At 35.1% G+C, this 25,673-nt stretch overlaps 1 protein-coding gene across 1 annotated transcript in view; it reads right to left on the bottom strand.

Moving 5' to 3' along the window:
* NCAM2 (neural cell adhesion molecule 2) overlaps positions 1-25,673 on the bottom strand; it is a 271,599-nt gene that overhangs the window by 95,754 nt on the left and 150,172 nt on the right. The window contains exons 6-8 of the mRNA XM_064644006.1: positions 24,100-24,217; positions 18,914-19,074; positions 11,604-11,749 (exon numbers count right to left, since the gene is read on the bottom strand). Coding sequence (XP_064500076.1) covers positions 11,604-11,749; positions 18,914-19,074; positions 24,100-24,217 — 425 coding nt within the window. The remainder of the gene's footprint in view (positions 1-11,603; positions 11,750-18,913; positions 19,075-24,099; positions 24,218-25,673) is intronic.

Below are 25,673 nucleotides of genomic sequence, written 5' to 3'. Positions count from 1 at the left end.
CAGGCTGACATTTTTCATATGGGAGATTTAAGCAGATTGTAATTGCTTGTGAAAATGTTTCTTGAAGCAGCATGAAAGATAAGAACTGCAACCTGACATGCTGATACTAAATGATGATAAAATTCCAGAAGTCTATAAAATGCACGTGAGCAGCAATTCCTAGTCTGAAAATCTACCTTTGATGATGAGAGAAAGGGCTGTTAGTCACAACAGCCATCATCGTGTAGAAGCTGATGGAAGCTCCCTTCTGGATTATGGATGGTATATTCACAATATTTCCCATTCTCTTCAGGTAAATGTATTCTATCCAAGCACCTGTTGGAGACAGCAGAAAATTCCAGAGTATTGCTATGTGCATATGCCTTAATGTCCAGTGAATCAGAATAATGCTACAGTAGCATCTTGGACTTCAGTGATTTTTATAGGAGACCTTGTGATACTTTTAGAACTGCAGCTTGTTAAATATATATGTCAGCATGCTGCAAATTCCTGAATTTCTTAGGAATTTGTTTTTCCACAAAGAAGAAATTATTGAAGAACCTATTGTTTGTAGATCTATAGTGTAACACCAGGGAAGTCACATAAACCCCTAATATTGAAGAAGAAAAACAACTGTTCTTTTGATTTTCTGTTCAACTGCAGACACAGGAGTTACTCTTAAAGAATTCAGATTGGAAATAGTAGCAGGTTCTATGCAGGTTGTTAGGCAGCATGGACAATATCAGGAAAAAATGTGTTCTTGAATGCTTCATATAATTTTTTGAAATTATGAACTGATTGATATTTCATTGATTCCTGCTGGCATTTTTTTCAAACTTAAGTCATTATGCAATGAGATGACACAAGATATCCCATACACCAAACATTTACTAAGCCATGACACTGAAAACTGAACTTCTTTCCTTGACTGGTTTTTACTCACAAATGAATATGAAAGAAAAATAATAAAGAGAGAAAATATGATGAACAACCACTCAAGATTACTTCTGCTAAAGATGCAAATCACAAGAAAGAAATTACTGATGATTTTTAATGGCAAAAATAGTAGCATCATATGAAAAAACTCGTAGAGCAAAACAAGCATTAGTGTTGGCCATGAAAAATAACAACAGTAACCACAAATGAGTGTTTATAAGTATAGCAGAAATATTACAACTGTAATAATTACTTCTGTACTTGGCAATTAGAAATTCTGCTTCGCTCATAAATACTGTATCCAGTGGTTTTATTCCTACTCCAACACTGCTATAATGCCATTAACACACATGACTCAGATGAGTCAGCCCAGTAAAACTTCAGAAATAACCCCATCGAGTACAATATTCTTATTCAATACAGACCTCACACAAAACAGCCTCTAAAAATAGTGATTTTACTGTACAATTACATTTTAGTTTAGACAATCAAATCTTATTGTAACTTGATTCTTTGAATAAAAGAGAATGGGACACTGATAATGCTTTGTAAAGCTCACAGCTTTGTAAATCTCTAAAATGGTAATTGCAGTGCAAATTGGAGTCACAAGATCTTTCTGCAAAGGATAAATAAGGGAACGCTGTAGCATAGCACAAGGCTCCAAACACATGTCCGTGTGGGATCTAGAATTGCTCAGACTTAAAATACTGTGATTTGCCAGAATTTAATCTTCACTCATTACTCAATCTCTGTGCATCTGGGCAAGAATACTCACTATTATATATACACAGCATTAGTTGCAACAAACATGGTTGGACTCAATGATCTCAGAGGGCTTTTCCAAACTAGTTCATTCTGTGATTCTGACTAGGAACTTCAACCTGGTCATGTTTCTGTTTGGGTCAGTTCAAATCTGAAGTAAATATTACTTCAGCTGTAGAAATAACCAGTATGGTGAAATTACACCCCACTGCCCAGAGAGAGAGTTATAAAACTTTCCTTCAAGCAGGGATTTTAGCCCTGTATGATTGTTCTGTTCCTAGGAAAAGCTCTGCACTGCTGCAGTGCAGGTTCTTGGGCCTTACCAGAGGCTGCATTGGTCTGAGGTGATTTTGTTTTATGATTGCAAGTCCCTTGTCACCAGGTAAATACCCAAATTTGTTTCCACTTAGCTCTATGCTAAGTACTTTGTATGGCAAAGATCTAAGTAGAAAACATTAGCTTCCTGTTTTAACTGGGACTGGAGGATGCAGTTCTGCAACTTCAGTGGCTAACAGGTGAAAACACGGGGGAAAAATAAAAGCAAAGAAACCAAAACAATCTGTGGCTGGACACATATGAAGACAAAGCATGTAAACAGGTCTCCATAGAATACTGGAAGGGTGACTATAACAGGGAAAAGAAAACTAGGAAACTTTTGTATGCAATTTTTACTGTAATATTATTTCCCCCCCTTTATTACTTAGATAACTCAGTCCTGTAATGACTTGAACACTTTAATCTAAGTATAATTGCTTGGTTTATTTTGTTTAACTGATAACATATTACTTGGAACAAAAACAGATTCTTGGATAAATACAGGTTGTATGCCACTCTTGCTCAGAAAACTTTTCTGTAAGAATATATAGCAGCTTTAAAATTAATACTGCTGCAAAAATCTCAATCAGAGCTTAATTCATGTATATATGACTTCATTTCACTTTCTTAGAATTCAGACAAAGTTCATGACAAAGTTTAGCTTTAGCTGCAGGAATAGGTGATGTGCAGAAGGTATGCAGATAAAACATAGAGCAGCAAAACTGTTGTTTGGGAAAAGAGAAATAAATCACAATTTGAGTTTCTGGTTTGTTCAGTAGTTGTATGCAGCTTGGGATCCCTTCCAGTTTACTGCAAAGTTGATGCATATTTTATTAAAATGACTATGGCTAGACAGTAGATAGGAAGTCTGTCTGGAAACTGGGATGAGATGGAGCCCTGTAGGGGCATATGCAAGAAACAAGGCTCCCTTAGGGGAAGGAAAGTCACAGAAAGCCAGAAATGCAAAGGCATTATTTGAGTCATGAGGAGAAGGGAATTGTCAGCAGGATACAGATGCTGACCTCACAGATCAAAAAGTCTTCATTCACAAACTCTGATAGTTCTGTAGGGCTTTTTGTAACTGAAGAAACAAAAGGAAATTATTGCAGTAGCAAGCAAAATGGAGAAAGTGAGCTAACCTGGACCTGTCTGAAAGGATATTAGTTTTCCAGTTATTTTATTTAATTGGTATCCAATACAGTTTCTCTATTTACAGTTCTAAATTTATTTATAAGTATATCTATAAATAAAAGATCATACTGGACATATCAGCCAAACTGGATGAAAAACATTATGGAAAAATGTCCTCCTATTAGACTTTGAAACAAGTTGGAAAGCAAAGATTAAAACATGGCAGCACGAAACCCCACATGTCGTGCTGCTGGGGAAAATATCATTGAGAAACAAAACCTTTGAACCAATCTTTTGCTTATTTCCAGACAGCTTACAACCTTGCCTACTCAACTGCACAGGTTAGGAAACTCAAGGAGTATATATTATTAAACGAAATTATCAGAAGTTATGTATAGTACATCACTGGAAAAACAGATCTGTAAGAACACACAGATTGAAGAGACTACGAGGTAAAATTAATCTCAGCTAAAATATTAGCCACAGCTTTAGGATTCTCTGGTACACAGGCAAATTGAGAGGGGAGACTGGGACCTGGAGGGAAGTAATGAGTTTCTGGATGAGGAAGAGAAGGTAAAAGAGGAGCAAAGAAAAAAGTGTGAGAAACAGCCCTGCCAACACCAAGGCGGGAGGAGGAGGAGGAGATGCCCCAGGTGCTGGAGCAGAGATTCCCCTGGAGCTCGTGGAGGAGACCATGACAAGAAGATTGTCCAACTGAAGCCCATGAAGGTACATGGTGAAGGGGATGTCCATGCTGCAGCCCATGGAAGAAGCAAAGTTACCAATAAAAGCACCTGAAAATACATTTGCTGAGGGTATCTCAAGAGAAAAAAAAAAATCAAACTCAGGAAAATAATATTTTGGTACTCGCTACAAGATGAATGATGCACATGTAATGTTTTAAAATCACACAATCACATTTGGACAAATACGATGATAAAGGTAATAAAGACAAAAGGACTAATCTAATCATATAAATCCATACCTCTTTATATGTAACTTGGAAATATTTTTAAACATAATTATGGCATATTTGCTAAAGCCTATGAAATTCATGAATCTGAAAGTTCTTTAGGGTCTTAATTTTAAATGCCTACAGTATTGTTTTTGGTTAAGATTGCAATACTTTTATCTCAATACAGGACTGCTATAGTTCTGGTGTTATTGAAATCACTCTGGATTTGTGACAAGGAAGCACTGATAACTATGGTATAAATAACATCACATGTTCCATACTCTAAGTATTGTGTTTATCTAATCAGAATGTATGTTAATTCTTTTATTATTATTATTCATCTCTACATTTAAAAGCTCCAAAGGAAGTCAGTGTAGTTCCTGACGAGATTCTGTATATATTTTTACATTTTCTAAATTTAAGCAGAAAATACACTTTGAACAACAGACCATAACACTAAATGAGACTTTTTAAATGTACTGGTAAAATGGTATTTATTCAGTTTGGAGCTCTAAATATTCACAAAACTGTATTCTTAATGCAACTTTCTATAATAAATATCCACTTTTGTATATTATTTTAAGTAGAGGAATGTTTATAGAATACTATGATAACTCAAACAACTTTTACTCAGTAATATAACCCCAAGGGCTTTAATGTTACCTATAAGATATATTAAAGCATTTCAGATCATCAGCTTGCAGTAAGGTAAAGATTACCACATGCTACTAATTCTTTGACATAAATGTCAAAGCTTTACTTGCACAAGCAGGAATTTGTAAAAAGATAAAAGCTATATTATTATTAACAACATTATTTACGGAACACCTAGAAATTTTAATAACAAAAGTTGAGTCCCTAACAGATGGGAGTTATTTTGACAAGGAATCAAAGCTCAGACCTATCTTTCATTTGTGCAGTCCTAAGAAATATTGTTTGCTGAATCTGTCAGTAAGGGATGCTGTAGAGTCTTCACTTTGTACATCATCATTGTCATGTTAAAGTGGCATAATGTGTCTGTTTGAAATCTGAGAACTGTGTTTGAAATCGGAAAAATGGTATCAATAGAAAAAATAGTTTATGAGTAGATGAACACAGAGAGATGGTACAGTGAAAATGTGATAGGAAAATATGTTGGGTTTTTTTAAGTAAACTAAGGATGTTAACAAATTATTAAGAACTAACTATTACACATAGTTTTAGAGAGTTTATTAAACAAATCAAACAACAGATTGAAAAATAGAATCCAGCCCACTTGTCATCCTATTTTTGCCAAAAGTCTAAAGACTTATTTTCTCTTAATATATAAGGGTACTCAAGCTGTCTTTCAGGTCAGAAAAACTGCTGACAGGTTTTAACTGTGTAAAATACATGTTGCCAGCCTTGCACTGCTGATTGTGCCATTGATTGTGCTCATTACCTGTGCAGGCAGCATGTAAAAAACACAACATTTTTGAAGTCTCTGGAGAATATCCTATCAGTGAATAACAGCTCCAACTGGCACCAGCCTATAAAGTGTGGATGTATCACTTAAGGTATCACCAGGTACAAGATCTCTATTTCATCAAACAAATAACAGCTCTTTGGAAGTTCTTAAACCATTAGCAGACAATACAACTCATACATAGGCAGAAGCTCATGAAACAATTTTTTTGTGTTGCGGAAGAAATGAATGAATAATAAAGTCCAAGCTGCCCTGATACTGCAGGAAATGTTGGTCCAAAAAAAAATTCCCTGATAATTTCATTCTTCTTTAGTGTAACAGACCTAATATCAACACTTATGGCTAAATGGGAAAAGCTAATATTGGAAGGGAAAGAAACACCATTTCCAAGCCTGTACAGCTTTATTTCAGCCAATAAATACAGCACCACAATCCACAGAAAGTAGCCAAAAATATCTACAAATAGATTAAATGGGAGACAATTTTTAAATTTTAAATATAAATTTGTTAAAAATAGGATTACCCATTTACAGAATAGATAAAAACTTTGTACTTAATTTAAGGCATCACATTAAACAACTGATTAAATTAGTCATGCTCCTAAATAAATGTCTTTCTTTCCCTAGGTTGTTTAAGCTTTTAAGCCAGAAGAGTTATTAAATTTTACATTTTCTTGCCTTTTTGTCTTCTTTAAATAATCAACAACTCAGTCTCTGCTTATTTAATTTTTCCCAGTGAAAGGTGACCTTAAAGTTTTACTGAAAGAAAAAATTTACAGAAGTGAGAGGATTCTGAGCTAGTGTAATACCAATACAGCCATCCACACAACATGAATACATCTATGTCTGTGTGTATGTACAGCCATTTGGGTCTACTCTGAGTAAGAGATAATTTAATTCTGATGCCAAAAGAGGAACAATTCTGAAAGGCTGTCTGGTTGTGTGGCTGACATTTAGTATTGAGTTGTCAATATAACCACCAGCCAATGCTGCACTGAGGCTGAGGCTGTGGTACCACAAAATAATTTCCAGCTTCAGCTGTGCCTTCATTTACACATCACTGCAGATATTGTTTACTTAAAGGACTGCAGAGCTCAGATGATTGATTGAGCTACTTAAGAACTTGGAAATACCCACATTTCCTTGCAGCTTTCCTACCGTAACGCTTCCTCAGGTCACCAAAGAAAGCTGCTCTTCATTTCCAACTGCAAACAATCCTTCTTCTCCAAACTCAGTCTTCCTACTAAAATTCTGTCACCTCTCCCAACTGTACACTTCCCTTTTTGCTCCTTCTAGTTAGCAAAGAGTTTGTCCCAACTCCCTATTAGTATGCCATAGAGAAGATGAAGAAGCACCAAACCATATACAGATTTCCATGGATCAGATGGCCCCTGAGAGTCTCCTATTCAGTGGTCATATGTGCTCCATTATTTGCATATGCTGTAGGGTAAAAATCTGCATATTCTCAACAGTACTAATTACCCAACATTTAAAGTGACCCTGTTGCTCAAGTCCATTTGCTTACCTTTTCCTTCCAGTCACAATACTCTTGTTTTCATAGCCTTAACATGTAAATCCCACTAAGATTCATTTGTGGTTAAAAACAGAACAACCTTTGAGGCCTGATTGAATTGTTTGCAGAGTGTCTCAATTGTATAATCAAATGTAATTGCAGCTGGCTACATAAATTGTTCTGACCTGCAGGCCTGTGCTAATATTGCAGCAACAAAAATATTCTATGATACTGTAAGTAGAAGCTTTTCACACAATGTGTAGTTGAAACAGGTTATAACAATTTTCTCCAACATGGCAAAGAGACTTGCCTCTTACATTTTTCCAACTATTCAAAGGAGAATTATTTACAAAGAGAGCATTTGTATAGCTCAGTAAAAGAAAGATGTCTCCTGGAATCAATTAAAATACCCTAGATACATCTACGTTTTTTGTGATTCATTTCAGATAAAGACCTGATCCTTGATAAGAAAGAATTTGAAAGCACTCTCATTACTGTCTCAAAAGACTGACACTGTAACACTGGGTTTTTTTGTGCAGAAACAGCATATACAGGGAGAAAAAAAAAAATCTGTGTTTTTTTTTGTTTTTGTAATGGATGAAGTGGATTTAAAAGGCTTGAAGAAAAAACAGAGTTGATCTTTCAAAGAAAAAGATAAAACAAACCCCAAATTCTTTAACTTTGCCTATTGCCTGATCATAAAAACTATGAAAAACTCTACAAGTTCCACATAGCTACGATTTGTATGCCAATATAAAGTGAATTCAAACTTGGAAAATGACTTAATTATTGGTCTGAACTCTGAAATATTTATAAAAAATGTCACAGGAAATTTCACAGACACATATTATTACAATGGAAGGTAGATGAAGCAAAGCAGAATTCAAGCTGTTTCTGTAAAGTTGTCATTACAGAGTTGAAAATCAGGGTTTTTTTTACTTGTGGATACAAGGAAAACAGTATAAGATACTTGAGAGATATTCAGTGTTTTAAATACAAGTACAAAGTACGGTAAAAAATACAGTATAAATCCACATCTTAAATCCAAAAACCAAGTTTTGACTGGGATCTCTCTGTACTGACTTCTTTCATTCATTGTGTCTGTTTAGGTCACAAATTCTTCAGGGTATTCAGCATATGTCTCTTTGGACATGTGCTGCATACAGCGCAGCCACTGTCTCATATCAAGCCCCATTTGTTATTGTAATGTGTATTCCAAAACAGGGCAATTACAAACAACATTGGTCAGCTTTAATATTTCTGCTAGAATTAGACACTATGAAAGCAGAGCATTAAACTCTGCCCCCACAGTTCTGCAGGATTCAGAGGAGTCAATGACATTTTTGTACCACTGACCAGGACATGCTTTCCTTGAGGGATATGTATAGATATCTACGTGCACATCCAAACCCCATTTTACAAGTGATTATACCAAATCAAATCCAATCACTATCTTTCCTTCTGTTCTTAAAAAAAAGCAACTCTTCTCCTGCCTCCTCTTTTTCACTGGGAGAAGGGCCAGGCCTGCTGGATGCACGGTGGTCTTTAGGACCACATCATTTCAAATCACAGCTGGAAGGGGCACAGCCAGGTTGGCACGTTAGTGCAAAGATGTGCAGTGCTGGGGAGCTGGGGACAAGAAGAGCAGAGGCAGAGTTTTGGCTAGACACTGAAACAGCAGCTGAAGCTCTGGTCTTGGACTAAACCTCCATTTTCACACCTTAAAGAGTGACACAAACACCTTCCATCACGCATAGCCATTCATTTACTAAACCTTACCCACTCTCATGTATTTATGGGTTAAAAAAGCCATAGAAGGATGACAGAGGACATCTAATTTGACTTCCTGGAAAACTTTTACTTAACTTTCAAGAGAGGTCAAAAGAAAGGGAAAGATCCCTATATTTCAAATTGTCAGTGAAAGAGGGAACACACACTGTGTGGTAGATTGTTCCAAAGGCTAACTGATAAAAGGAGAGAGGAAAAGGCTTCCTTGCTTCTGATTTGAACTCACTTGGCTTCAGCTTTCAAATACACACTTCTGAAGTACTGAAAATCCTTTATCAAAGCTGTTTTTCCAAAGAGATAATTATAGAGCTCTTACTCATTAATATTATCCTCCTTAAGCCCAGATGGGTTACTTCTTTGATCTATGAGTTTGGTGCATATTTTCTATTCTTTAGGACATAAGAATTTCAAAACTCAGGAAAGCCTACGTCCCCGTTATAAGACCTATCACTGGAAAGAAAACATTTTGAATCCATGCAGGCTAAGAAAGATCTCACATTCAGCCTTCTTCCTTATCCACATGAGGTATGTTTGCATTTTAGCAAAACAAGAACAACATGACTGAGGAGGTACATACTAAAATTAATAAAAGTATAATTAAAAAGTAAGAACAGCAGTTTCTGTGTTCTTTAATCATCATCATGTTAATGTTATAGCACAAGCAGTTCTTCCATCTTCTACGGAAAAAAATCATCCCCTAATGATACCCTTAATTCAACAGAAATGTTGAATAAAGTGCAGTTAATACCAAGAATGTTTAAAAAATTGGCAAAAATTCAAAAGATGAATCCATTGAATGTAGATTATAATCTTTATGCATAATGTATTTTGTCTTGTGATTGGATATTACTTCAAAAGTTATCACACATAAGTAATAATTTCAATTTAAGACTATGTTCTTTGTTATTCCCCCTCTTCCCTCATTTTCTTCAATTCACCTTTCCCTTTTCTTTCTATGTGCAAAACATTGCTGTATTATTCAACAATTATTCAATAATTAAATCACTGCCAGTTTTGTTCCCTAGTTGTCTAATTTGGTAGGAAAGCACAAGCCAAGCCTTTGGCACCCTAAAGCTGGAGGACCACAGGGCAAATGTAGCAGCATATTTTATAGCTCAAGAACATATACAGTATTTCAGAACATTTATTCAAGATTCAGCACAAACTCTCCCCTGAGCAATACACAGAGTTCTTTCATTGGCAAGAACAAAGGAAACCACGTAACTGTATTTATTCTCACTCTTTTTATCTTCCACATAGAGTATGTCAGCACACAAGTAGGAAGTGAATATAGATTTTTGTCTGATTGTCAGTATTATTGAGTTGAATTAAAGTTCAGAGAATACTACAGCAACATGTCTGGCAGCTTAACCACCTGCAACTGGAATTAAGAACGTGATACTGTCCTATATAAGCACTGGATAAATTTCAAGTTTCAACTACACCAACATTTTTAAGCTTGTTTCTGCTATTTGCTCTTCTTTTCAGTGTCTGATGTAACAAAGTTATTTCAGGATCATTTAAAACATAACTGAGAGGGCACGTTTGTAACCTTTGAACCAAGTGTAATCTCTGTGAGTCAGAAAGATGACCTTTAACTTGAAATATTTAAGGAAGAGAGAAACTGCTTTATTTTAATGCAAAACTGTTTGAAAAATTAATTTAGAAAAACTGTTATATTGCTTCAAAATGGAAATCACAGAGCAGGAAAATGGTAGACAGAGCCTCACAAATTGCCTCAATTCCAGGAAAGGTCAAGTCAGAGATTAGACCAGACCAGACCTTCTCCTTCAGAATACAAATAATGAAAGTACATAATTCCTTATTATACACCAATTCCCTATAAATTGAGTGACTTACTATGTATCTAGTTCTCTCAGTGACATGACTGCTGCACAGGTTTTCAACTGTTTGGTTTTTTCTAAGCAATGCCTAAGAATATGCAAAAATCTGCAAGAAGACTGTATTTGATTATCTGGAGTAAAAATTCTGAATTAGTTAGCCAGAAAGATAGTATGTCTTACTTTAACCAGTACAGAGAAATTCTGTAGCTTATGTCAGGAAATTAAGAAGGAAATACTTGTTCAAATACCAAAAGAAAATTACTTTTAAAAAGGGAAAATTAAAAAGAGCTCTGTAGAAACAGCTTGCTGTCTACATGGTTAGGAATAACACTACACCGTGCCCTTTTACTTTCACCATTCCATCTAATTACAGCTCTTGTTCCCACAGTAACTGACTTTCCTCATTGTCAGGCTGCAATCTTTCTCTACACAATTTACTTTTGTAATAAAACACGAAAACGGGGAAAAAATGGGAAAATAGGCTCAGTTTGTCCTCTGCACAAAGAAAAATACAAGAAAAAAGAGAAGTAGAATGAAAAAAATGAAGTGGGAAATAAAGAACTCAGGAGTATTCAGATTTTTTAATTTTAGATACCTATAAGCTCCACTTAATTTTGAGGATTACTGGACAGAGTCCAAATATACTGAAGAAGGGCTATGTGTAGCCATCATGACATTGAAACCATTAGTAGGGATTATGTATTAAAATTTAAGCCTGTAGTGATTAATTACCTTTCAGTATTTCATTGCCTTTTTTTTTTTTTTAATTTCAAATTTAAAATCTCCATGTCTCTTTTACTACTTTGGAAAATAGCAATTCCTTCTAATTTCAGAGGAATCTACCATTACCTATCTCTAAATTAATTTTCTGCTTGCAAAAAGAAGATTAGCCAGACAATACTTATTTAGATATTTTATATATTAAATGCAAATTTACCTTATCGCCTTCAGAGAAAGTCATTCCATCAGAGGCCCTTTTCCAAGTAATCTCTGGGACAGGTTCTCCTTCTGCTTCACAGATGAGGGTTGCTTTCCCATTCTCAAAGGTGGTTTCATTTTTAAGTTGTATTATTTGAGGCTGCACTGTTGAAAATACAAATTCCATTACTGATCCTGCACAAAGAATGTAATCTCAAAATTTATCTTTAAAACCACTTCTTTTTTTTCCTCCCTTCCTGGAGTAGTGTGGGATGGATCCTGGCTGACCTGCCCTGGTGGCTGTGTTTGTGTGCTTTTTTTCCCCCCTTAGGGACCCGCCAGCCCTCACTGCTCTCTGCCAGTTCAGGAGTGAAGCAAAGGTTCAGTGATTGCATGATGATCCTGCCTCTGGGCAGGAATAACCCCATGCACCAGGGCAGGCTGGGTGCTGACTGGCTGGAAAGCAGCTCTGCAGAAAGGGCCCAAGGGGTCCTGGTGGTCAAGAAGTTGAGAATGAGCCAGCAATTCACCCCTGAGGATCAGGGATCTCATCCATGTGTATAAACACCTGACAGAGATGAGTACACATAGAGCCAGAACCTTCTCAGTGGTGCCCAGTGAGAGGGCAAGAGCCAATGGCACAAACTGAAACACAGAAAGAGGGAAAACCTGAGGGTAACTCAAGAGCGGAACAAGCTGCCCAGGAGATTGTGGAGTCTCCATCCTTGAAGATACTCAACACCCAGATAGAGTTGGTCCCAAGACACCTGCTTTGGCTGACTCTGGACTAGATGGTCTGCAGAAATGCTTTCCTGACTCAGGTATTCTTTGATTCCATGATAATCTGTGTTTGTCTTCAAATGCAAATTATTCAGAAAAAAAAAGCATTATTACTATTCATGGACTTTGATCTTTAGCAATGTTTAACTGCCTTACATAAATTACAGGATTTAACAAAATCCCCCAATAAAAAACACATCACACTGGTATTACCTCTATTAAGAACTGAAGAGTCCTCTGATCCAAAGCTGTTAATCCTTGCTTACTAACTATACTAGTGGTAAAATACATTCAAAAAATTCCAGGTATTATTTGCATTCTTCAAATCATTCCACTTTATATCCTCAGTTACACAGGACCTACAGCTCTCAATCTATACTTTAACTTGTCAGGTTATTTGGATATGCAACACAATTTCTGGTAGCATGTGCAAGGACTTATCTGTACGATATCACAAAAGAACTCTGTTGTAGAACTATGCATAGAATATTACTCTCTTCCACGGCATTCAAGTATCTTCAGCAAAAATCTTTTGGTCTTATGTATTACTTCATATATAATGATTACTAAATTTCTCTGAACCCATCCACTTTACAGATTAAATGAGGCACTCATCCCACTGGAAAATCTAACCTGTAACCCTATAATAAGAATATGATTCTTTAAGTTTACACCCAAAAGCTGTGAATTCAGATTACATGAGCAAATTAAATTTTGGCAGCTCTTAACATTGACTTCATCGACTTTCAGTACATTTATTGAAAACGATATATTTTCTATGTATTTTTTCTGAGTTTTGCTTTTGAGGAAGCACTGCAATAGTGTACTCCATATGAAACAGAAAATAAAGAGATGTAACCTGTTTTCCAATGGCCTTACTAAAGTATAGCTATGCAGAAGAGCAATATTGGCTTATGTTAATGGATCAAAAAAGGAAAGACAATCATTCAGGTTGGAATGGACTGCAGGAGGTCATCTGGACCAACCCTGTTCAGGTCAGATTACTCAGGGATTTGTGGAGCACTATCCTAAGAAATGCTGAGAACAGAGACTGCACAGCCCCTCTCACCAGCCTGTTGCAGTGAGGAATGTTTTCCTTATGTCTCGTCTCCCCTCATTTTATGAGCACTATTTCACTTATGGCCATTGTCTCACAGATAGATGCTGCATTCAGCATCAGCAAGAAGAACATAAAAACCAGGTTCAAACTTGGTGTCTCTAGATACATCACCCACCTCAGTTTTATCCATTTCCACCACACCATTCTTGTCTCACTCCTTATCCCTTTTCTCCACACTCCTCCTGTTGCTTGTCTACTGTCTGTTCACCCTTGACTATTATGAATAAACTATTGTATGTTTACTGCATAGAGATTAAAATCAAGTAGTATTTGACCTAAGAAAGGACTGAACTAACATCCTGCTTCATTAATATATAACTATGGTGAGTGACATCATGTGTAGAAAGAAAATACCCGAGTGATCACTGGTTCTTGAAATGTCAACTAGATCCAGATTTATTGGATGCAGCAGCAGGATATCAATTTGGCTGAGAAAATATGAAACTCTCCTCTGCGATTCAACAAAGGATGTCAGTGGAAAGAACTAAAACCAAAAAAAGAATTTGAGACAAGACAATTACATTAAACTTCAAAATATCTTCAATTGTTACTCTCACTTTCAGGATCATCCAAATGCCTATGAAATATTTGACCTTGGCACTTAGGCACTGTATTCCTACAGCCATATCACCTGGCTACAATATAATCTGTTCTATCCTTTCATTCCCTTGATATAATATCATCCCTGGAAAAAATGGAAAGAGCTGTGGCAGATATACCACTTAAAAAAAAAAAAAGGCATCTGATATAGTACTTTATGGCAGAATTTTTCAGAATTTATAATTACATTATTTCCATCAGAACAAGAAGATTTCCACATCTGGACAAGATGACAGACAATATAATCTGCTCAAGATGATGCATGTTCCAAAACATATAAATAATACTCTTTAATTTTTAACCTTAGACATATTATAAATTTTTTTAAGACCTTCTTCAAATGAATCACTATGAGATAAAAAGTTTTAGCTTGACATTTTAGACAAGAGCAGCTGACATTTAAAGGAATAAGCACAGATTAATCATCAAATATGTCTAGCTGACAGTTATTACTTGGAAGAAGAAGAGTGCTCATATGGGGGATATTATTTAATTGCTTCATTTTTGTAGGTCACAAGTCATAACTTGCTACTGAATAAAAGTTTTTACCTTTCAATGACATTTCGGACATTGAAAAATATTAAAATACATTTGTGTACATGTAAATAACAATATTTATTTGAAAATGACAAGACTAGTATTGACAGAAATACTGAAACATTTGTTTCATCCTCCCTTCTGCCTCCAATTCTTTAACTGTTCTTTCTAAATTAATAAGGTCATTCTCAGACTGAATGGGTATTTGCTTGTTGTATTCTAGCAAATATGAAGCATATAAAAATGTAGAGTCTTGGAATGCAAATTCAGAAAGCCTCCATGTCTTTACTGGTTTCTTCAGTCAAAAATATTGAAATACTTTTGTAGTGATGTAATTTTAAAATTTGTGAACTAGATCACCTGGATGAAATAAAAAATTGTTGATTATAGAAGAATTGTTGATTATGCTTAAACTTCATTAAAATTATTTTATTTAGAAGGTAAGGAACTGCTTATTACAAGACATGCATTTTATAAATATGAAAAGAGTGATCTGCAAAATAAAGAAATAAAATTTAATGTTTGGAAAGTTTGCTCTCTGAGCAGGGAAGGTTGGTGTTAAGTTCTCCAACACTTCCTCAATAAACAAGTTTCTTTCGGATTCCATCCTTGGTCTCTTTTGGATTTGTCTCACTGTTGTGCACCTAAAGCCTCTCCAAAAACCTTATGAAGAATACAGATAACTACCTGAAGTTTTAGATTTGTCATTGTTTGCTGATAACCAATTTCTTGGAAAAGCTACACAATTTATTGCATTCACAGAGTTCTACCCATATCTTTAGCAAAAAAGCTTCATCAGCCTTTGGAAGCGACACATATATAAAGCTTGGGATAGTCCTGATTATATCTCATCAGAAGAACTGCTTTAATCAGCTTGTAATTGAGACAAACATGGATTTATTGGTGAGAGGCTTAGTATGCCTGTATCACTGCCTGATAGGATCTCCTGATTAAGATATCGCAGGAGGAATCATACTTTTCTGCTCTCTTCCTGCACAGCCATATTTGAATCATCAGAACTGCAGCTCCATCCTCCTGGAAACTGCCAGTACAATTTTAATTTAGTAAACAAACTAGAGACCAACATGGAAATACCTGAGATTGCTGAAACTTGATTCCTGACATAATAAGGATTCACACACATACCAGTATGAAATGTTGACTTGATTTAGCGAATGACAAACCCAAGTTTTTCTTTCTAGACTGTGTAATTGAAACAGGTTAAAATGCTGTTACTACTTCACACTCAAAGGGATTTAAGACTTGTCTTTTGAGAAAACTGTCATCACTGCCTTTATAGATTAGATCATTTTTATTTTAAATGGTAGAGGTGTTCCAAACAGGTAAGGAAGTAAAAGAGAGGAAGAAGGAATGTAGAAATGTGTGAACAAGTTTCAACCCTGCCAGAGCCCAGTTGTAGTAGAAACAGTAGTTGCTGCCCCGAGGAGTTGGCATTGTAAATTAGAATTCAAGATAGCAGGTTTTTGAGACAAGTAAGCTAATGAAGTGGGAAAGAGAAATGTAATTTAATAGGCCATTTTAACACAAACTAGCTGTTTGTGTACTGTTTAGCTATAATAACCACCCATCTGCCTTGCCATTTTCAGAGCACAGGTTATTTTAACACATTTAATGGGAAGAAAAGTATAAAAAGTTGTTGGCTGTGTATATGACTGGGAGTTTAACCTGCATGAAACAGAAAAATAAAAAGTAAAGTTCTTTGTAGCATAAATTAAAAGTGTGCTCCACATTTTCACAGTTAAATAGAGGTTAATTTTGTAGAGGCAATATTAAACTAAAATTACACTGAGTTGTAGAGATCACAAATAAGGTAAGAGGCTTAATTGATCATACTATTCCCTAAGGTGTCCTGCTGTTGGCTGAAATAGAGTTAATTTTCTTCCTAGTAGCTCACCTGGTTTTGGATTCAGGATGAGAATAATGTTGGTAACACACTGATGGTTTAGTTGTTGCTGAGCAATGTTCACAGTAAATCAAGGACTTTTCAGCTTCTCACCCCACCAGAGAGGAGGCTGCAGGTGCACAGAGAGCTGGGAGGAGACACAGCCAGGACAGCTGAGCCCGATGACCAAAGGGATATTCCACACTTACAGTGCCATGGTCAGCATATAAACCGTGGGAAAGCTGTCCAGGGCCACTGCTCAGGAACTGGCTGGGCATTGGTTGGTGGGTGGTGGGCAATTAATTGTATTGGGCATCACTTTTTTTGTATATTTTGATTCTATTGTTGTTATTATTATTATTATTATTATTATTATTATTACTCCCTTTCTGTTCTATTAAACTGTCTTTAGCTCAACTCATGAATTTTACTTTTTTTTTTTCCTTCTGGCATTCTCCATGATCCCACTGCTGTCAAGGAGAAGTAAGTGAGCTGCTGTGTGATGCTTAACTGCCTACTGGGTGAAATCATGACACAGGGACTAACTACCAGCATACAGGTTATTATAATTTAAATTAAATATATTCAATAGTAAAGCACACAGGAAAAGTAACTAAATATGAATACTTGATGGTGTGCTCAAGATTTGCTACATTAACTTCTAAATTATCCACTCAGGAAAGAGATGTGGGAGACGCTGCAAACAGTTCTGTGGAAACGCTGGTTTGGTACTCGGGGAGAGCCAGAGAGAAAAACTGAATGTGAGAGGGCACCAAGATCAGTTCCCCTCACAACACAAACCCCATGTGCCTTTCCCGCCTTGCCACATGGAATTATAATCAGAAAGGTACAGGAATACACTGTTCAGAGATTCACAATGGTTTCCACAGAAGGAGAAGCTAAATTGACCAAAAAGTCATAGTTCAAAAATAAATGAACTAGTAAGAGAGAAAACTACATTTGATCCAAAGAACCTACGGAATTATTCTTCACTTTTTATTTAAAATGATAATTATCAGGCAAAGGGATATATAGGCTCCAAACTTACACATAAGAAAATATTTTTCATGCCAGAAAGAAACGATATAAGGAGTTTATGAGTTTAGGATGTCATGGAAACAAAAAGGATGCGTAGGTTCAAAATGGATTAAACCAATTAATAGTGTCTACTAAAACATCTGGATTTAGCTTTCCAGGGAGTCCCCAGCAAAGTGGTTGCTAAAAGATGAAAGAATGAAATAATTGAGAATAACTTTCAAGTACCTCAAGAACAACAACTTTCAAGGACAACAGCCCAATAGCTGGGCAACACACCTGGGGTACAGAGCTCTGGAGACACCACAGCGTGGAGGGCTGGGAAGAATTTCTCAGATAGGAAAGGCAGTGGGATGTGTTCATCTGACACAATAGCTTAAGCCTCAGGCTCCCAGATCCCAAATGGCAGTATTATCCAATCCAACAGCTAAGCTATTCCAATGCAAGGGACCAGATTACCCTCTGCTATTAGAACTGTTTCTCTTTGTATATTTAATTTTTTTTTTATTATTTTTTTTTAAGCTGGAAAGTTGATTTCCCATGGTCCTAAGTACAACCTTTAAGTCTTCAAATGTAAATAGTCTTTCTCTCTTCTACAACCTATCATTAATGTAAAAAAACCCTCCAATATATTCATTTTTGTAGGTTTTTCATAAGTTAGCTACAGCCTTTTTCCTGCACGGTGATCCTTAGGGATGTTTTCTACATTCTCACAGATGCCTACTCTCACCAGGTTATATCTAAACAAAACTTCAAATAAATTATCAGTTCTATGTGAAGGAGAGAATCATTAACACAGATTAGGTGGTGGAGTATAGAAAGAGAAATAAGAGTTTTGATGTTATTACTTTCATCCTGTGAAACTCAGATCAGCCAATATTTTCACGACTACATCTGCAATCATGCACTTAAAAAATGAAAGTCAAGAAAAAAAACACAAATTAAAAAATCAGGAACATCTCTGCATGGTGTTTTCTTATTAAAAAACCTCACTCTTTAGAAGTCCAAATAAGCCAGTTTTCCCCTTTCAGAATTTCCCCCTCTTTCTCTTCTTGGTTTTCATGCAACTTCTAAAAGCAAACCAGAGTGAATTAACAATTTAACACTCCATTGTACTGTATCTGAATAGCAGAAAAGCAAATTCTGAAGATAGCCTTTCAAAATTAAATTCAGGTGTAAAGGTTAAAGAAGTCAACAGGGAGGAAAGAAGCTGTAAGATTATACAGAGGGTGGTTTGCTGCATCAGTAGGCACCTTGCAGAAATACTGTTCCACTGAAAATTGTGAATTATCACCTCATTTCCCCACTGTTTATATTTAAAAAGGCAGGATGGGACATACTATGCAGTACTTACCAAAAACTTGAAGGAATGTCTGTTTTTTGTCATTTCCTGCTTTATTTTTAGCATTGCAGATATAAGGACCCGCATCGATATTTTTAATATCTCTTATGGTTAGTTCTGAATTGCTTCCTCTCAGCACATATTTTTCATTTGCTTCAATAAGTTTGCCATTCCTAAAAAAAAAAAATAATAACAATGTATAACTCAACCAGTAGGTTCCAAACTCTGAAATTATGGGCTATGAAAGCATCAATATGCTGAAAATAATACTTGAGGGAAGAGACTGCTAAATATGCTGGCCTTAAAAATGCATTAATTGGCAATATGTAGAGAAGGGAGTTGATTTTAGGATGGCAAAAATTGGTATTCAGGATCACAGTGTTTTACCATAAGAATGTGCATATTCTAGACACAGGCAACACATTCTGAACTGCATCTTGATGTTCAAGACCTCAGCTGCACAACATTATTGTCAGGTTATAAAATAAACACGTATTAAAAATACTACAATATCTTTGTTCTTAAATGTTCGATATTGACCTAATGTTAGAAAAATGGTTGTGAATAGAACTCTAACATATGGCTTACACTCAAGGAAGGACAGAAGGAAATTGGTTAAATACACACTTGTGCGTGAAAAACATTTAAAAACATATTTTCTAATTTTAACTGCTGCAGTTCACAGTAGTAACAACTTAGCAACTTCTAAAAAATTTAGATTACATACACGTAGAGCCTATTGGCACATCAAGAACCCTTCCAATTTATTTTCTCTCAGTTGTTGTTGGCCAGCCACAACTTAGTAAGCAGGCATGTCTCCAGATGTTAGAATGAGTTCTGACCAGATGGTAGAGAAATAATAAAACCTGTGAACAATTCTGAGGGCTGAGCGAGGCTTGACCGTTCCATTTGAGCACCCTGGCACACACACACAGCTTCTTTTTGAAGAGTGCAATTTTAACTTTCTTTTTTTTTTTCTGATTCTGCCCAGTTTGTAAAGGATTCCTTTGATCTTATTTCCATTGGTTCATCGACAGCCCCTTCTCATAACCACCTGTCTAGAAGTTGCTTGATTTTCATAAGCACTGATAATGCTGCTGACAACGCCAATTTATTGAAAACAGACTACTTTAAAATAAAAATAATATACATTACTCAAATATTCTATTCAATGCGCCTAGTTTTGGACATCTAAATTTAATTCAAGATTTAAGCAACAATTATTTTCATTTCATTCTCATCTAACAATAATTACATATATTTAATAATTTCTGAAATTATATTTTCCCTAAAAGTGAGGATACTGCTTATTTCTTGGGAGTATTAATATCTGTTAATAGCTCACATTTTAGTAATATTTTTTTGTAAATAACTGTAGTCCACTTGGCTGTCAACTTCAAGACATTATTATGATATTTGTTCATTTTGTTTCTAAAGCAAATCATAAAAGTTGTTTTATAGACCAATAATAGTCTAGTTCTCCACATTAGGTGGTCTCACAGAAAAAAAACAAAACCAAAACCAGAACAAATAAAAAAACCAACCCACACAGCAATAAACAAACAGCTATAAAAAATCCCCAACAACCAAAAACTCCCCAGTGATTTCTTTTAGGAGACAAAACTCTATATTCAAGGTTAGAAGTAATTTCCAGATGCCTGTTTTTCAAAAACATCACTGATATCTATGGCACTTTCTAAGCAGAAATGAGCATTTCCCTGGACCCTCCAGTGAACAGGAGAGATTCAGACTGATGCTGAAATTAGATAACAGGAAAATATGAATAACACATTTAAAGCAGATTATTTCTTTTGTAAGATAATTCTAAGTCCTGTCAGGAAAGATCGGGAAATTGATCCAGCTAAACTTTACCAGAGTAATTTATCACCACGATTGTAAACAATCATCATGTTTTCAGCAGGACAATTCGCATGAGTAAAGATTTCCAGTTCATGACTTGTATCTACATTAGGATCTTAATCTTTCAGTCCTGGCTAATTTAATTCCATTAGAGCACTGCTTCTCTGAAGGTTATCTTTACATTAATGCAATATCAGCTTCAATAGAGATACCAGTTAAATAGCAAAAGAATTAGATTCTCTTGGTCCATGAAATATCCACTCTCTCTCTCTCTCTCTCTCTCTCTCTCTCTCTCTGTGTATATATATATATTAAATAGAGCAGCAACTAAACCTTGCTGACCTTTTTTCTGGCCTAGGTGTTTCAAAAGGACTAATTTTTAAGTGAACTAAAATATTTTTTGAGAAAAAAAAAAGACACATTAGTTCACATGCATTCATTTTAAATTGACAAAATCTTAAACATCGTCAGCACCTGGAAATGAAAAGGGTGAATGTAAACAGTTCAAGCTTGAACACATTATGCACTGTCTTAAAGAGTTTAAAGCTTAAGACTATTTGTTCATCATCTTGCTTACAATCAACACAGAGGAATATATATCGCTTTAATAGTACTGTCATCTGATTTTAAAAAAACAGACATTTTTCATGCCCTAGCTGAAGCTGACTTGTTAAACTCAAGTTCATTGGAAACCAAAAAGGAAACAAAAGAAACATCAAGGGAATCTACTTTTAAATTGAGTAAAATATCAGTGGGTTGTAAGCAAGGCGAGGCTACTTTTGGACAGATACAAATTCTGCAGTTCTTGCCAAAGAAACTTCAGTAGACCCAATGAGTGAATAATTTGTGTGAGGGCCCATTTTAAAAGACAACACAAGAACACTGAACTGGATATAAAACAAGTCCATAATCTTGATGAACCATCTCAATAGACATGGATGTACTTTCTATACCATATAACGAAAATCTTCCAGCAGGATGAAGTACAAATCATTCCCTTTTTATCAGAACTTTTCCTCAGCTTGGTAGACTTTTGAGTGTTTTGCAATGACACATCAGAAAATGGCATGATTATTCTCTATGATAATAGTTTTCATCTTTCTGAAGCTATTAGCTATACTTAGCTATTCTGAGAACTCAGAAAACAGACTTCCATTAAATCATTTTATTGCACATGCCCATTTTACAAATGGTTAACCTGAGGCAAATTAAATAAAGTGACTGAACTCACAAAGATAAAAGGTACAGTTGGACATAAAACTGAACATTATTTCCATAACTTAACATAACCCTTAACAAAGATTATAATCCTTCCAAAATCAGCATTAAAATTTAATCAAGTTCAAGCCATAATTCCACTTGTTTATTAAAATAGAAACTTAAAACCGAGGTTACTATAAACTTACATTCAACATCAAAAAGTAAACTGAACAAGATGAAATTGGGAATAATTGGCCATTGATTCTGATAAACTGATTCAATTAGGTTCTCAATGGATGACAAGCACATTAATATTAGATGAATCAGTTTTGATAGACTTTCCTACCACTGACAATGCTTTTTAGATTTTTCTCAAAATCAAGAAAGATTATGTTGATCTAGTTTTTCTATGCTCAGTCTAATTTCTAAAGAAAAAGAATCTAAAGTCTTATAGAAAGCAAAGGTCTTTATCTTGGCAAAATTGTTAGGTAAGACCAAAAACAAGGAAAAGAGAACAGATGATTCTGATTTATTTTAACTGGCTATCTATATGTGGGTGAAAAGAAACCTTAAATGTTCAGAACAGAGAATTTAGAAATTTACAGAAATTTAGTACTGTATTACAATTTAGAAACTTTTGTTTCTTCTAGAAAAAAATAATTTATCTGTCTTCATTTTTTTTCCCTGTTTGCATATCAATAATAATATCCTATGCCACCATATATGTTTTATATATATTATATAATCATAAGCTATATATTTATAAAACATGGGGAAAATCCCACAAAAATAAACAGGGATATACACAAACTGCAGAAATTCATGCATTCTTTCTTAACAATATATACACCATAATATTGGCTGTCTTATACCAAAGCCACTTAGAATAGCAGATTTCAGGCAACTCAAGATTTTTGTTCAGGTAAGAGAGACACTGTAAAAAATTACTTCAAAGACATTAAATAAAAGGAATATTATATCATAGCTTGAATTCAATATCATTTCTTTAATTTGGGCTCTATATATTTTGGGTATCTTTTTCCTCCTCTTCACTAAATTTTGAATTCTAAGATACATTAATTCCTTAACTTTTCATTCTATTGATTTACATTTCCTTCGATTCAAACTGTACAAGAGAAAAATTTGAATTCACATTTGATGTTTGGCTTATTAAGATGAAGGTATCAGTCAAAGGAAGATAACCTTAGTCTAACATTGTTCAAAGGTTCCAAAGAAGATTAAGAATTAATGGAAATTCCTTCTATGCCCATTTTGCAAATGGAATGACCTTTTAATTCACCTGAAATAATATAAGTAGATGCAAATTATTCAGGTCTAAAATAGAAATGTGCACTGGTATTAGGTGTTGAGATATTTTATATCCCAGGACTGATGCACATCTTTGTTCAAATGTAAAGAACACAGAGGGTATAGATATTTAAATTTTTACAAATGTTATATGGTAAGTGTTCCCAAATGACATAGCTGTACTATGCTCATGTCACTGATAAAATCAAAAAACCATACATGAGCTTTAAAAGCAATTCTATTTTCAAAGCATTTTACACTTTTAAAATTACATTAAATTACACTGAAACTTATTCAGTGAAACATCTCCGTGTCCTACAGGTGTCTGAAGCCATATCTCCTCTCAATCTCATTAAAATGGAGAGTTAGGGTTAGAATCTATTTTTACAGATGGGAAAAATGTTATCTTTTTTACCAATATTGCTGATTTGTATTGGACATTTATTTATTGCACAAATGCCTATGTTTTTACCTGATACATTCATGTGAAAAGTCGTTGTTACATTTTTCTTGTGTTGTTTTTGGGAAATGGACTCATTTCTTCAGCTTTATTTGTTTCCACTCACGTATGAAGAAATCATGACAATACGGTATTTTTGTTACTTTTTATGTTTATTTCACTTGCTGGTAACCTGAGTGCAATTGAATTTGTGCAAGTTCATTCACTTATTAATGCTTAATCTAGCTTTAGCAGTTACAATAGAAACAGACAGCAAATGCTCCTAAAATTCAGCAGAGAAATTAGGGATACACAGCTTAATGGACTGTGGTGGAAAACCGTGAGGCATAAAAACAACGTGCCCCGATGTGCAGCCCTCAAATGAACTCACCTGTACCAACTGATTTCAGGTGGAGGTGATCCAGTGGCTCTGCAGAACAAAGTTATTGCCTCTCCTCGGTCTGCAGTGGCATTGAAGGATTTCTGCAGCAGAATAATTGCAGGGGGAACTGGAAAAAATCATACATTACATCCTGTTAATGAAAAAGAAAATAATTTATGTGTTTCTGGAGCAATTTAAAGCGCAGGACAGGATCCTTTGCTAATTTGGGAATTTATGGTTACACTTGGGAATGAAGTCAGAATATGAAACACTTCTATGAGTATTTCTTTACTTTTCTTAAACACAGGACTTCTAATATTTTCAGGACATCTATAGCAGCTTTTTCTATAGAATAAATTTTTTAAAGTCTTTTTCAGCAGCTCTTCAATATTCATAGAGAAGATTCTAAGATGACTGTAGTTACACCTAACGTATAAGACAATACATACATAAGACATAAAACTATGCACTGATGTCAGACAGTGCTTTTAAAAGAGGTATCCATATGCAGGAGTCTTGATTATGAATATTTAACTTTTTTTGCTGAATTCTTGCATACTTCCTGGGCAGGAGAATCACCAGCTTTCAAAGGGGAAATGTGATAGAACCCAATGGATACAATATATTCGTATTTCTAAAAACTGTAATTGTGTTCTGAGAGTGACGAATGGTTTCTGTTCTTGATGTGTCATTACTGAAGTTATTACTAAAATTGTAACAGTTCCCAGAGAACCTCTACCTGACAGAAAAATTAGCAATAATATTTGAGACAGCACAACTCACAGGCTGCTATTTAATATATCTGTTCATTTGGTAATTTTCACATGTCTGTCCAAGGTCTGTTTCCATTGACTAACAAGCAAATATGAAGTGTTCAAGGCCAAGTTGGATGGGACTCTGAGCAAACTGCTCTAGTGGAAGATGTCTCTGCCATGGCACAAGGATTGGAATTAAATGATCTCTAAGGTCCCTTCCAACCCAAACTATTTCATGATTCTATGAAACATGCAAATAAAAACAATCCCAGGAGATTGGAAGGAAGAAGATATCTGTAAAAGAGAGAATGTCACAGAAAGGAAGAGGAAAGGGAAAAGGAGATGAGAGCTTCAGAAAACACAGGTCTCTGCTAGCAAGAACATTCTGTCAGAGTTAGTTATCCCTTTTACATTTATACTTCATTAGAGAAAAGAAGATGAAACAGAAAACCCCAATGAATTTGCTTTTGGCTTCCCAATGTACTTAAACAGGTTTTTCTTATCAAACATTGAGAATCAACTTCTGTTGCTTTGCTCTCAATATTTCAGCTTTAGTATTCTACTTCAGAAGCCCTTCCAGTTTCTGAACCTTAAATATATCAAATTATCATAAAATCATGTACCAGAATTATCAGTGAATAGTAAGCCTATGTTGTTATACACTTTTCACACTTCTTTATGGTGTGTTTTACTGTTTTTCACAGATCACTTCTCTCCTATCTAAAATTTTCTCTACTCAGCATACAAAAACCATGTGGTGTGCAACAGCAATTCCTCCATCTCCAATAAAAAAGTGTTGCTTAGAAAGTGTTTAATACATTTTAGCTA

The sequence above is a fragment of the Pseudopipra pipra genome, chromosome 2 (genome assembly GCF_036250125.1).
Source record: "Pseudopipra pipra isolate bDixPip1 chromosome 2, bDixPip1.hap1, whole genome shotgun sequence".
Classification (NCBI taxonomy): domain Eukaryota; kingdom Metazoa; phylum Chordata; class Aves; order Passeriformes; family Pipridae; genus Pseudopipra; species Pseudopipra pipra.
This window is presented reverse-complemented; position numbering and strand designations above follow the sequence as displayed.